This window comes from Choloepus didactylus, chromosome 17 (assembly GCF_015220235.1).
Source record: "Choloepus didactylus isolate mChoDid1 chromosome 17, mChoDid1.pri, whole genome shotgun sequence".
Lineage (NCBI taxonomy): Eukaryota > Metazoa > Chordata > Mammalia > Pilosa > Megalonychidae > Choloepus > Choloepus didactylus.
In genome coordinates this window covers 4,352,429-4,365,850 of record NC_051323.1, presented here as the reverse complement: position 1 = coordinate 4,365,850, position 13,422 = coordinate 4,352,429, and the positions used below count along the sequence as shown (strand labels likewise).

Genomic DNA, 13,422 nt, shown 5'->3' with positions numbered 1-13,422 from the left:
AAACCAAGTCTCCCAGACCTGCTTTAGGAGTCTGCATGCAAATGAATGAAGGTGACAACAATTAAGCTCTTACAGCATACCAGGCCAGGTGCTGGCGATTGCACGTTTTTTCCCCTTTACTTTTCACACCCAGCCCTGTGAATGTGTATTCGGCCAACTATTTCATCAATGAGGAAATGAGGATTAAGAGGCATAATTTCTCACTGGGGGAAGGAGAGATAGACAGGATCTGCTTACTGAGAGCCCATGATGTGCCTGGCGCCTTTTAATACACTATTTTATTGAATCCTCTCCCCATAATATATTTTTGGAGCCTTTTAAAAGTTTATTTTAACATAATCATGCTTCTAGAAATGCACTGATTTTGGTTTCTATGATGCAATTTAATGTATGTTACCCTACACAATTTGAACCCAAAACTTGTATGTGATTTAGACTTAATAAGCAGTATTTGCTTTCTGTTGTATTTTTCATCCCTTACAAAGGTAGAAAAGATTTCCCTCCCATGCTCCTAAAGGATACAGCAAGAACCAGGAGGTGGTCTGTAGTTAATAGTACAAGTATAATAATATTCTTGCCTCAATTATAACAAATGTGCCAATCTAATGCAAGGTTTTAATAATGGGGAGGGTAGTAGTATATGGGAACTGCATTTTCTGCATGATTTTTCTGTAAACCTACAATTTCTGTAATTAAAAAAAAATTGAAACTTAGCTGCATTTTGTGCTTAAAGAAAAATAACGTGTATTACATTGTAAAAACTTAAAAGCTAGTACAGCACTACACTTTGCAGTGTTTCTGTGTGAGCTTAGAAAAGTGCAGGAACTGATGTACTCCAGAGTGGAGGCCATTACACAACACAGCCTTTTAAGACTAGACTCACGCCTGTCTCTGTGCCTGGTGCATAGTAGTTGCTTAATTAACATTTGGGAACAAAAGAATGAATAAATGAATGCAGGCTATGGAGAGGGGCACTTCCCATTCCCAAAATAAACCCCCACCAATCTGAACTCATGTCCTTCAAAAGACTTGAGTGTTCTTCCTGAAACTGGCGTGGGAGAGTGGCATGTGTTCAAGTGTTTTCCACCAGGCCAGAGGCTGGGAGCAACGAATAAGGAGCAGGATTCGGGGGTCGCTGCACGTCGAGCACCGAGACCAGCCTGAACTGCCCCCGTGGCTGCTGCTCTGACCCAAGGAGCATGGGCCCAGCTGGTTCTGCCTGTCCCAGGCCCATGGCAAGAAGCCATTGGATGCCTGACAGCAAAGCCATCGCCTGCCTGGGAAAAATCAGTTCTCAGACCCCAGCACAGGTAATTCACACCAAGAAAGATAACCCTTCCCATGCACGGGCCTCACGTTTAGGCTTTTAACGAGATTTCCAAATGAGGATAAAGCTACAGTTATTTGTATTTTTGCATGTGTGGATATGTGGTAAGAGTGCTGGTTTGTTTCAAATATTAAAAGCATGCAATGTTTACAACTCTGTTTTGGTTTTTCTCTCATTTTTAATATATACCAACTTCTTCAAAATATGTGACTCAGGCTTCTCTCATCGTCTTGGAGGCTCAGCTTGTCAAACAGTTCACAATTTACGAAGCTGTCACATGAGGGAGGCAACCAGGTGGAGACTTCTTTTCCTATTTTACTGGTGAAGAAGTTGAGATCCAGAGGGGGTGGGAAACTGGTCACAATCTTTATGGTTTTATGTGGCGGAGCCTGGAGTGAAATCGGATGTTCTCTCACCTGATCCAGTGCTCTTTCTGGAGTATGACGCTGTGTTCCTGTCCTTGACTAATCCAAGCAAGAAAGACTGCCAATCGACCGAAGATCTTCAATCGTGAACTCCAATCATGAACACAGATGGATGAAAGAGCTTTTGTTCTTGTTAATTGATGGAGTCAGAAGAGCTTCTCAAACATAAGGAGGTCAGTCCAAGGAAGTCAAACTTGTGCCCTGTGATAAAGGCTAATTTTTTGAAGTTTCATCTGAGACTTTGCCTCTTAATTTTCCAGAAGGCCCAGAGTAAGGGGCAGCTCCTTGGACCCATGGTCTACATCTTATCATGCATTTACCACTTGGAGAGCCTTAGCTCTATACCCCATCTTGAAACCAAGGACAACTCCCCTTTGAGACGCTTATAGTGTGGGAGGCCAATTTCCTTTTCTCCCATGCTTCAAAAGTGTCCAAAGCGATGTTAAACGGGAGGGGAGAAGAAAAAGAGAGAAGTTGTAAAAGTAAACAACAACCTGTAAATTTGAGCTGGGCAGCTTCAGAACTAGCAAGTATTAACACATCGGTGGCCAGGCAAGTTTCAAGGCAAGAGTACACCAGCATTTGCTGAGCATCTGTTATGTGCCAGACGATTGTGGGGGGCTTCCGTATAATTGCCAATGTCCTCAGAAGAGCACATGGTGGCCTTACAGTTTGTAATAACAACAACGTGCCAGGTGCATAGCACAGGTTATCTCATCCATGAGTGAGCCTCACCCATCTGCCTTCTCCATGCCTGCACCTCCAGGCCTGAAGACCCTGAGAAAATATCCTCCGCCGTTGAGAATTGTTGTAAATTCATGATCACCAACCTTGAGGGGACACTCAAAATTTCCTAATCACCTGGTAAACTCCCTCTTCTAGTCTTCACACCAGCTACCTCGTACCTTCCCTGTTATCCCCTGTGGTGGGCAGAATTCTAAAGTTGTGCCCCCAGGATTCCTGTCCTCTGATTATTGAATCAAACATTCATCAAAGTGCTGCTGTGAAGGGACTTGGCAGATGTAATCAGACTGTTTTGTGTCCTGAGCTTAAATCAGCTGACCTTAAATTAGGGAGATTATCCTGGATTATCTGGGGGGGGCTGATGTAATCCCACGCGCCCTTCAATGCAGAGGAGGATGGTAGAGAGTCCCTCAGAGAGAGGCAGTGGAAAGGGGGAAGAGAAGGGGGGCAGGGGGAGGATGTGAAGCGTGAGAAGGACTTGACCCACGGCTGCTGGCTTTAAAGACAGAGGAAGGGGGCCGCGAGCAGGAAAGGTGGGCAGGTGCTGGAAGCTTGGAATGAGCCCCAGTGGACGGCCAGCACGGAAACGGGGCCCCCAGTCCCACAGAACCACATGGAACGGAACTCTGCCCACAGCTGAAGGAGCCTGGAAGCAGATCCTTCCCGGAGCCTCTGGAAAGGCGAGGAGCTGATCCCAGCTGACACCCCGATCTCAGTTTTGTGAGACCAGAGCAAAGAACCAGCTGAACCACATCGTGCCCGGACTTCTGATCCACGCAGCTGTGAGATCATGCATGTGTGTGGTCTTGAGCCCCTAAATTCGCGGTGCTTGGTGGCAGCAGTAACAGAAAACCCACAGTTCCCCCGCCCCCCCAGGTCCCCCACCCTCCCTCAGCTCATGCCTGGCACTTCCCAGAGAAGAGGGGCAGGAGCTCTCTCAGCCTCCCCTGGCTGAAATCTGCCTGAGCGTTCCTCCCCTAAAGCCTAGGGCAAGTCCCTCCTTCGGTTTTCTTTTTTGAAGATCTACTCCAGGAAAGACACCTCTACCTCCCCTGTATCACCAGTTTCTCCCTCTTATTTGAATCCTTTCCGTCGACCTTCAAGAATGTTCTAGTCTCTCTCACCTTAAAAAATGACGTCTTCCCTGCTCCCTACATCCACTTAAGCTATGCTGGCTTCAGCCCATTCTAGTCAAGTTTCTGTCTCCTATGTCTGTGTCAAAAAAGGCTTTTTTGGCAATCACCAGTGACACACAATTTGTTAAGCTGCTAGCTCTGTGACCCTGGGCAAGTAACTTAATTCCTCTGTACATCGGTTTCAACATCTTTAAATTGGAAATAATTATAATACCTACATTTATAAGGGTGTTAGGGGGATAAAATAACAATCTTTGAGAAGTGCTTAGAATGGTGTCTGTTACATAGCAAGTGCTATATATGTTTGTTAAATAATATTTAAATCAAATTAAAATAAATCAGACAGCTTTGTGTCCTGGGCTTACTGGATTTCTCAGTAGCTTTCACCAGTTACCGTTCTTGCCTTAAAGGAGCTCGTCTCTGGAGTTTCTGCATCCTGTCTGTTGGAGGTGCAGTGGGTACTTCCACTTTCCTCGCCTCCAGTTCCCATGCCCGGGGACTTGCTCTAAGGGACGCTTCTCTGTCTCTCCCCTGGTGAGGAGGAGGGGCTTCTTGGCTGCTCTGCACACCCTGGTGGCTCCTTCTGTGGTCTTTGGTGCATCCAGGAGCCTGGGTCTCGGGCTGTTTCTCTTCTCCTTTGGTTCCCTTTCGCTGGCCACCATCATCTTTGAGAATGTGAAACCCCACCTTTATCAGACACCCAGAACTTTCTTCCCCGACGTCTCCATCCTTTTGCCCAGGTGTTTATTCAGCTTCTCCACTTGGAAGCCATCCAGGCTCTGCAGACGGAACATGACCAAAACCAAAACAGTTCTTCCTAAAGCGTTTCCCTCCCCACCAAAGGATCAACTCCCAATGGCTCCTTCCAGAAATCCGGGAATCATCTTTGAAATCTCTTTGTCTTGCCCCACCTCTTCCTAAAATTTATTAAATTCTGTGCACACAACTTCCAAAGTGCCTCTTGAATCTGCCTCCTCCTCTCCTCACCCACTGCCATCTTGTTCAATCTGTCCCGCCACTTTCACCAGCCAAAGGCCTGCTAGCTTGTCTCCAGATCCTCTCGTTCCCTCACAGCTCACTGTCCACCAGCAGGCAGCGGGTTCTGTTTGACGTGCACATCTCATCACATCGTCCTTCTGCTTTCACCTCCCAGTGCTTCCCATGGTTCTCGGGATGAAGCCAACTGTGCTCTGTGCCCTGCTCCGCGAGGCCCCGCCTCCCTCTCCACCTCATCTGGAGCCCTCCTGGTCCCTCCGCAGTGCTCCAGCCCGAGCAGCCTCTGTCTTCCACACGTGGGCAGGCTCCTCAGCCCTGGGGCAGCCGCCGGGGCCTGAGAGCCTCTCAGCCTTACCGACTTATACTTACCCTTTAGGACTGAGCTAAAATGTCACAACTCAAGGGAAATCTTTCCTGACCACTTTGCAAGACTGAATCAGGTCCCTGCACACCAAATTTGTCATAGTTGTAATTTTGATTGCAATTAAAGACTCACTGTATAATAATTTATGTATTTATCTACCATTATACTGTAACTCCAAAAGGGCAGAGACAGATTATCACCACTGTAATCCCAGGCTCTTGCACAGCAGCATAGAGCAGAAACTCAAAAAATATTGATGACTATTAGGATGGAGAATAAATACAACGAACTGTCACAGACATATCCATTTGACTTCTTACACTCTCTTCAGGTAGATACTGTGTCTGCATTTTATAGATGATGAAACTCCCATCTATTGAACTTATAAGATCTGCCCCAAGGACATGAGGATAGTAAGAATCAGGATTTTTATACAGGTCTCCAAAAATCTACTTAGTAATATTTTCCTGAAAATATACTTGGGGCACAAAAAGATTGTTAGGGGATATTACTTCTTTAGATTTCCACCTTGAATTTGTTGGGACTATTTCATCTGTAACTACTCAACTGAAACTGGCCTTAGCAAGAGAAGGAATTTACTGGCTCACAAAAAATGAGAAGTCTAGTGGCAGTTCAAGCTTCAGGCATGGCTGGATCCAGAGGCTCAAACAGTGTCTTCATAATCTTTGTGTGGCTGGGTCTCTCTGATGCTGTGGATTTCAGCTTTAATGCCACTTACTTACATGGGCCTTCTTGGGCACCCCGTCTGAAGTACCCACGGAGTCTTTCTCCCATGCATTGCTGCATTTATTTGCTACATCTAAAGGGGATATGGTTGCCTATTTGTTTACTTTGTTCCACTCCTTGTGCAGACAAGGATTTCCATCTCTTTTGCTCACTGTTGAATCTGCAAGCTGCAGAATGTCCACGACACAAAGTAAGTGCTCAATAATCATTGTTGGACAAGCGAAAGGAGTCTAGTGAGAGATCAAGGATGGCTGCCTGGAGGAGGGAGCCCTCAGAGAGGGTGGACTGTGGACCAGTGGAGGAGGGGAGACAAACCAGCCCTTCACGCAACACAGGCAAGGAGTGGGTACAGCAGGAGGTGGCTTCAGTCACACAATCTGGTTTCATAATCCTCACAAGATTCTGTTTACCTGTTTCTCCTGGAAATGGGCTGATTTTCTGGCATATTGGTGCCTTGTGGCACCTTCCAAAGCTGCCACAGTTCATGCATCCAGGGACACCAGCAGCTCGCTGTTTAGGAGACAGTGAGCCAGGGACAGGGAAACTAACAGGTGGGCAGCCTGGCTCTGTGGAGGTGCTGGCTGCCCCCCACATCACAATGACCCCGGCCTGTGACCCACACATGCAGGTCAGTGCTCACTCAGACAGGTGTGTGTGGAGAGGCAGCAGGACCCCCACACTGCAGGAGCACCTGGACTTGGCAGGGCAGAAGCATCATCGTCCTTGGGCAGAAGGAAGGGTAGGGTCCCCAACCAGGGAGAGGAGTGGCCCGTCCCCAAAGAGGAGGGACACGGGGGTCTGATTGAGGTCTGGAACCACCCTAGTGAACTGGATGGGGCTCAGGGCAGGGGTCCTGGAAGGAGACCAGGAATCTGGGGATCTGTGCACACAAGGTGGGTTAGAAGAGGCAACAGCCCAGGCAGCTCACAGGTGCCTGGGTGGAGGGGCCCCCCTGGGACCTCAGGGCTGGGGATGAGGGCCAGGGCTGGACCCACAAACTGGTTTTCTCCAATGGGGGAATGAGAGCCTCACACTTTTCCCTGCACTGGATGCCCCAGCACCCACCAGAAAAGTTTTGTGCTTCTAAATCAGGGTCTCCCAGGCAGTTCAGAGCCCTGGTTCAGGGGCTCGTGGGAGCCCATTCTGTGGGCCAAGGTTGAGAGCATCTGCTCCATAGAAATTCACAAGCGCTATAAACCAGGGGTTCCTTCCTATGCCCCCAAAGCAGGTTGTTGAACATTTGCAAGAACACCACTGGCCTGCTATCACTTGAGAGGCAAATCTGATGTTCTAAGTAGCCCTAATTCCTGCTGAACCTTGCTCCAGCTCCCGAGACCCAAGGCCCCCGTCTTTCGCCAGCACCCCTCAGATGACTGCGTGATTCCAAACTGGGGGCTCAGAGGGGGTGGGGAGAATGGCTGAGCAGAGTGGGGCAGCCGTGCTTGGCTGGCAGCATTCTGGGTTCATGGCTATTCTCCCTGTCAGTGGCAAAAGCAGTGTTAATCTACTTTCCTGTCTAGGTCCTCTGCAATGGCAGGTGTGGTGTACCCCAGACAGGTGAGTGTTGTAGACATTTTTCCCCTGTGATCATCTCAGGGTTAGGCATTATTTTAGTTTCCTAGGCTGCTCAAAGCAAATACCATGCAATGGGTCAGGTTAAACAATGGGAATTTATTCGCTTTCAGTTTTGAGGCTAAAAGAAAGTCCACATCAAGGCATCATCAAGGCGATGCTTTCTCCCTGAAGACTGGCGTTCGGGAGCTGGCTGCCAGCGATCCTTGGTCCTTAATTTGTCCCGAGGCAATGCATATGGCAGCCTCTCCTGGTCTTTCCATTCTCTTCTGGGTCTCCTTGCTTTCAGCTTCTTGCTTCTGTGGCTTTCTCTCTCTCTGTCTGAATTTCACTCTTTGACTCGGTTATAGGATTAAGACCCATCCTGATTGAGGTGGGTCACACCTTAACTGAAGTAGCCTCATCAAAAGGTCCTACTTACAATGCATTCACAGCCACAGGAATGGCTTAGATTTAAGAACATGTTTTTCTGGGGTACGCCCCCCAAGGCACCCCCAGCTAGCGGCCATGGTGGGGGTGCCAAACTCTTTTGGGTTCCCTCTTGTCATCATTCTCAAATGGTGGACTTTTACAGCAGGCTGAGGAGGGCTAAGTGTTTGCAATTTTCTGGGGTTCCCTTATTCAGCATGCATATATTAGGCCAGGTACGGAGGTGGGCATTAGAGCTTCAGCTATGCCTGAGATGTGATCCTGATCTACAGCCTCACTAAATCAATGATGGTACCCCAGGATAAGTGTTGTGGGGGAATGTACAGTGTGCTCTGAAAGCACTGAAGAGAAAGTTTAATTTTTCAGAGGTGGAGAACAAAAGGGTGGGAAGGATGTTGTGGGTTAAGTGGCATATTTTAATTTGGGTCTTGTAGGATACATAGGAGTTTGTTGGTCAGTGAGGAATGCAACTAGCATTTCAAGCAGGAGATGAGAGCACATGCCTGGCCCGCGTGATGAGTGGAAAGAAGTGTGACTGGAGAATGGAGGGCATGGAGGAAGCCAAGGGGAAGGGGACAATAAAGATGAAAGGAGACTGGATCATAAATCCCCAGAATGCCAGGCACAAAAGTTAGACTTAATCCTACAGAGGATGCAAGGCGACTGAATGGCCAGATGGGATCTCTGCTTTGCATTCTCCCTTTTCCCCCCAGGCTCCTGTGGATTTAGACATATACCAAAGCTCCTACATGGTCGACTATAAACCCTATGGGGAGCACAAATACTCTGAAATCACACCAAAAGAGGTAAGAGAGCCACTCACCTTCCCATCTGTTTGGTCGTCCACTGAAATGATCCATCAGGTTTATTTCTTTTTTATTTTGAGTGTGGATATTGGGGGTGGGGTGGGGAAGTATATTTAGAACAACTTCCAATGCCATGAGACCTGACTTAGAGGACTTTTGTATGTGTGTATTTTGAAAGGTACATCAAAAATGTCTTGTATAGAAAAGATTATAAATAATATATACTTACATTATAAATAATATTGATAAAACAAACACCAATGCACCCATCATCAGCCAGCTTAAAAAGACAGTACAGTAACAATGCCTTAGGGCTCCTTGTGTGCCTCTCCCTAACCCTGACTCTAACCCTCCACCCTCTCCCAGCACCATCTCCAGAGTTGGCCACTAACTTGACTTTTGCTTTTCTTTATAGTTTTACCCTATACATATGTATCCCTTTAAATAAATTGTTTGGTTTTGCCTCCTTTTGAACTCTATAATAAATGGGATCATACTATCTGTACTCCTGTGAGACTTTCATGTTTTGCTGAACATCGTGGCATATTTGTCATTTTTCTGCTGTATAGTATTATGCATGCCTCAATGATTTGATTCCTTCCCCTGTTGATGAACATTTGGGTTATTTACAATTTTCCCCCAAATGCCACTGCAATCATGAGGCTCATCCTAAAATGTAAGAGTTCATCCACCCTAGGGAGTGGGATTTTTTTCCATAGGGATTCAGTGGCATCGCTGTTTCCCAAAGCGGTCGTGCCCATGCGCATTATCACCAGCAGTAGATGCCACTTCTGTCTCTGCAATCCTGCCATCGCTCGGTATTGTCAAGCATTTTAATTTTTGCCAATTTGATGGATGTGAAATAATATCTCCAGGTGGTCATAATTTTCGTTTCACCCATTGTTAATGAGATTGGGCATCTTTTCATTTGCATATGGAGATCTGTTATTCTGTGAAATGCCTGTTCATGTCTTTTGTCCAGTCTTCTATTGGGTTGCCTGTCCTTTTCTTATTAATTTATAGGAGTTCTTGAAATATTCTGGACGTCTTTCATTTGTCCAGTTTGTGTTTTTTTCTTTTCACTCTGTCTTTTGGCAAATAGAAATTTTTACTTTTAAAATAGTCTGATTCATCAGTCTTTTCCTTTATTGTTTGTTCTTTTAAAGTTTGTTTAAGAAATTCTTTCCTGTCCTGAGGTATTCCTGCTAAAAATAAGAAGATCTATACAAAGATGGAACAATTTCTAATATACATTATTTAATGGAAACAAAGTGCAGAATAGAATTATGGTATGTATTCTGGTTTGCTAATGCTGCTGTTATGTAAAATACCAGAAATGGATTGTCTTTTATATTTATTAGGTTACAAAGTTACAGTTCTAAGGCCATAGTCCAGAGTATGGCATCTACAGGATGATACCGTCACTGAAGAAGGGCCGATGGTGTCTGGAACACCTCTGTCAGCTGGGAATACATGTGGCTGGCATCTGCTGGTCCTTTTCTCCTAGGTTCTGGTTTCAAAGTGGCTTTCTCCAGAATGTCTCTGGGCTTCTGTCCCTCTTAGCTTCTCTCTCTCAGCTCCTGTGTATCCTTGCTTGTTCTCCCAGGGCGTTTCTCTCTAAGCGTCTGGGGGTCCTCTCTTAGCTTCTCTAGGGAAAACTGTTGGCTTCATCTCTTAGCTTAGACTCTCCAAACATCCCTCTGTCTGCATCTCCAAGCATCTCCAAGCGTGAGTGCCTGTGTCAGCTCTTGAGCTCTCTTAAGTAGTCCAGTGAACTAATCAAGACCCACCCTGAATGGGCAGGGCCACACCTCCATGGAAATAATTTAATCAAAATGCCTCCCTCACGGTTGGGTGAGTCACATCCCCATGAAAACAACCTAATTAAAAAGTCACACCCTAATCAAAAAGATTAATGTCTGCCCCCACAAGATTGCATTAAGGAACATGACTTTTCTGGGGGGCATAATATATCCAAACTGGCCGAGTATGTATTATCTGTGTGCCAACAAAGGGGAATCTACACATATATGTTTATATATGTATGTAAAATATTTCTAGAAAATACTACTAGTAGTGGTTACTTCTGGAGAATGGAAATTGAGGGAGGGGAAGAGTGCAAAGACTTATTTTCCCATAAATCCTTCTGTATTATTTCAATAGTTCCCCATGCTACATGCATTACCATTCAAATACTAAATTAAAAAAATTAAAAAAAAAAAAGTGTGCTCTGCCTTGGATACTTCCAAAAGGAGCTACACTGTCTTTCACCTCTCTCAGCCCTCCATTCACGTGTCATTTGGTTCCACAGCAGGTGAAGCTCGACGCTCAGCTCTGAGCCAAAGTTTTACAGGCCCATCCCCAGACCCAACCCCACGCTCGCAGACGGATATCCTGTCTTCAGAAGACCCTGCATGACCGCCGGAGACCTGGGGCGGCCTGGCTTCTTCCCACCCCAGTACCACGAGGCCTCAGTGGAGGACAGCGGCCAGTTCACCAGCACCTGCCCGTCCGCGTACCCAGCTTCCCGCACCCTCTCCCTGGCCCAGGGGGACCCCAACTGCGTTTACCAGAGTGCTGACTCCCCGTGCCTCCTGGAGCCTGAGCGCCAGCCTGCGACAGAGGAGGGCAAGGGCTACTTTCTGCTGCCCGGCTGCTCCTGCCCTCGTCACCTTAGGGTCAAGGTCCCCATCTTGAACCGGTGGGGACCCTTGATGCCGTATTACCAGTAGGAAGGGTGAACGCCCCTCCCAAGGGCACTGTGGAAATTCCACACCCGCACCTCTGCCCTTTGAGTATGACAGGGGAGCTGAAAATAAAGCACTGGAAAGACTGTTCATGTTCTACCTGGTCGGCTCTGGGGCACAGCGTCCCCTCTGCAGAGGGAGGTGTGAAGGGAAGGAGAGGAGGAGGGAGGGAGGGAAAAATGGTGTGAATGGAGGACTGAAATTTGTTTAATGTGGCATTATGATTAAGAGTCCTGATGTAAAGATTCCTACTGTTTCAGGCATTCACTTACAACGTGGGGAAAAAATCATGTTTCCTGCAGTCCTCTGGATGTTCAGGGTGACTGTAAAACTTGTAGTGTCATTTGATAACTATTCCCCTTAATATTCCTAACACTCCTGTCTTAATTTATCCCCCATTCCCACTCCTTACTACAATCAGTGGTAACGGTTAGGAGGGTATCAATTCATACTTTTCTACTTGTTCATTGGAGCATATGTAAGTGAATATGTATATATATATATATGAGTCAGTTAAGAAATAGGCTAAGCTGTTGTAACAAAGAGAACCAAAAACACAGTGGCTTGAACTGCATACTAGGTATCTCTCTCACAACAGTTCAGACAGAGGCAGTCGAGGAGGGTAGGGCATCTTTGCTCTGGCTTCCATCTCAGGGTCCAATGTGGCTGATTAAGTTGAAATTTCTCAGTCTGCAGAAAGCAGAAACAACCAGGGAACACAGGCACATTCCCTTTTAGGGGCATGTGCTGGTTTGAATGTATTATGTCCCCCAGAAAAAGCCATATCCTTTGATGCAATCTTGTGGGGCAGACATTTTAGTACTGATTGGATTGGAATCCTTTGGGTGTTTCCATGGAAATACACCCCACCCAACTATAGGTGATAATTCTGATGAGATAATTTCCATGGAGGCATGGCCCCACCCATTCAGTGTGGGCCTTGATCAGTGGAGCCAAATAAATGGGCTGACAAGCAGAAGGAATTCAGTGCAGCTGTGAGTGATGTTTTGAAGAGGAGCTACAGCCAAGAGGGACACTTTGAAGAAAGCACAGGAGCTGCAGATGAAAGACATTTTGAAGACGGCTGTTGAAAGCAGACTCTTGCTCCAGAGAAGCTAAGAGAGGACAAATACCCCAAGTGCAACTAAGAGTGACATTTTTGAGGAACTGCAGCCTAGAGAGGAACATCCTGGGAGAAAGCCATTTTGCAGCCAGAACTTGGGAGCAGACGCCAGCCACGTGCCTTCCCAGCTAATAGAGGTTTTCTGGACACCATTGGCCATCCTCCAGTGAAGGTACCTGATTGCTGATGTGTTACCTTGGACACTTTATGGCCTTAAGACTGTAACTGTGTACCCAAATAAACCCCTTTTATAAAAGCCAATCCATTTCTGGTGTTTTGCATTCCAGCAGCATTAGCAAACTAGAACAGGGCACAAAGCAGAAATGCTCTTTTTGTTGTCCAGTCATATTCCCTTGCCCAGAGCTTAGCCACATGGCCACAGAAAACTGCAAGCTAAGCTGGGAAATGTGATCTTTATTCTGGGTGGCCACATGCCCAACTAAATACTAGGGGTTTATTAGTTTAGATGGAGAAAATAAACTTTGGTGGATGACTAGCCATCTTTGCCACAATACAGGAGACTTTCCCTTTGGGGTCACACCAGTGCTTCCCCTGGGGAAGCTTGTTAAAATGCAAATTCTGGGTCTCAGTAGGTCTGGGGTGAGGGCAAGATTTTGTATTTCCAACAAACTCCCAGGAGACACTACGGCTGCTGGACTCAACCATACATGAGTAGCAAGAGTATACACAATACATCTTCACCCCCCCCAAATGGTATATCATGACCATCACATGTCATTACTTATAGATTTAATCATTTCAGTGTTTGTCTGGTATTCCATTGAGTTGATACATCTTGATTTATTCAACTATTTCTTTACTGGTGGATAGTCATGCTTTTCCAAGACTCTCCCCTACAAATAATGTTGCAGTAGCTATCCAAGAGCATATATCTTTACCTATTGGTGCTTTCATTTCTGCAAGACAGACTCTTACAAGTAGGCTGCCGAGTCCAACGTGTATGTTTAGTGTTAATGGATAGGACCAGAATTCGTCCCTAAGGGTG

At 46.4% G+C, this 13,422-nt stretch overlaps 1 protein-coding gene across 1 annotated transcript; it reads left to right on the top strand.

The window, feature by feature from the left end:
- The first annotated feature begins 7,269 nt into the window (after positions 1-7,269).
- On the top strand, positions 7,270-11,278 carry TEX37 (testis expressed 37). The gene is given in 4 exon segments (XM_037806430.1): positions 7,270-7,296; positions 8,454-8,546; positions 10,858-10,880; positions 10,882-11,278. Coding segments are annotated over 4 exon segments (540 nt in total).
- Positions 11,279-13,422: the final 2,144 nt, after the last annotated feature.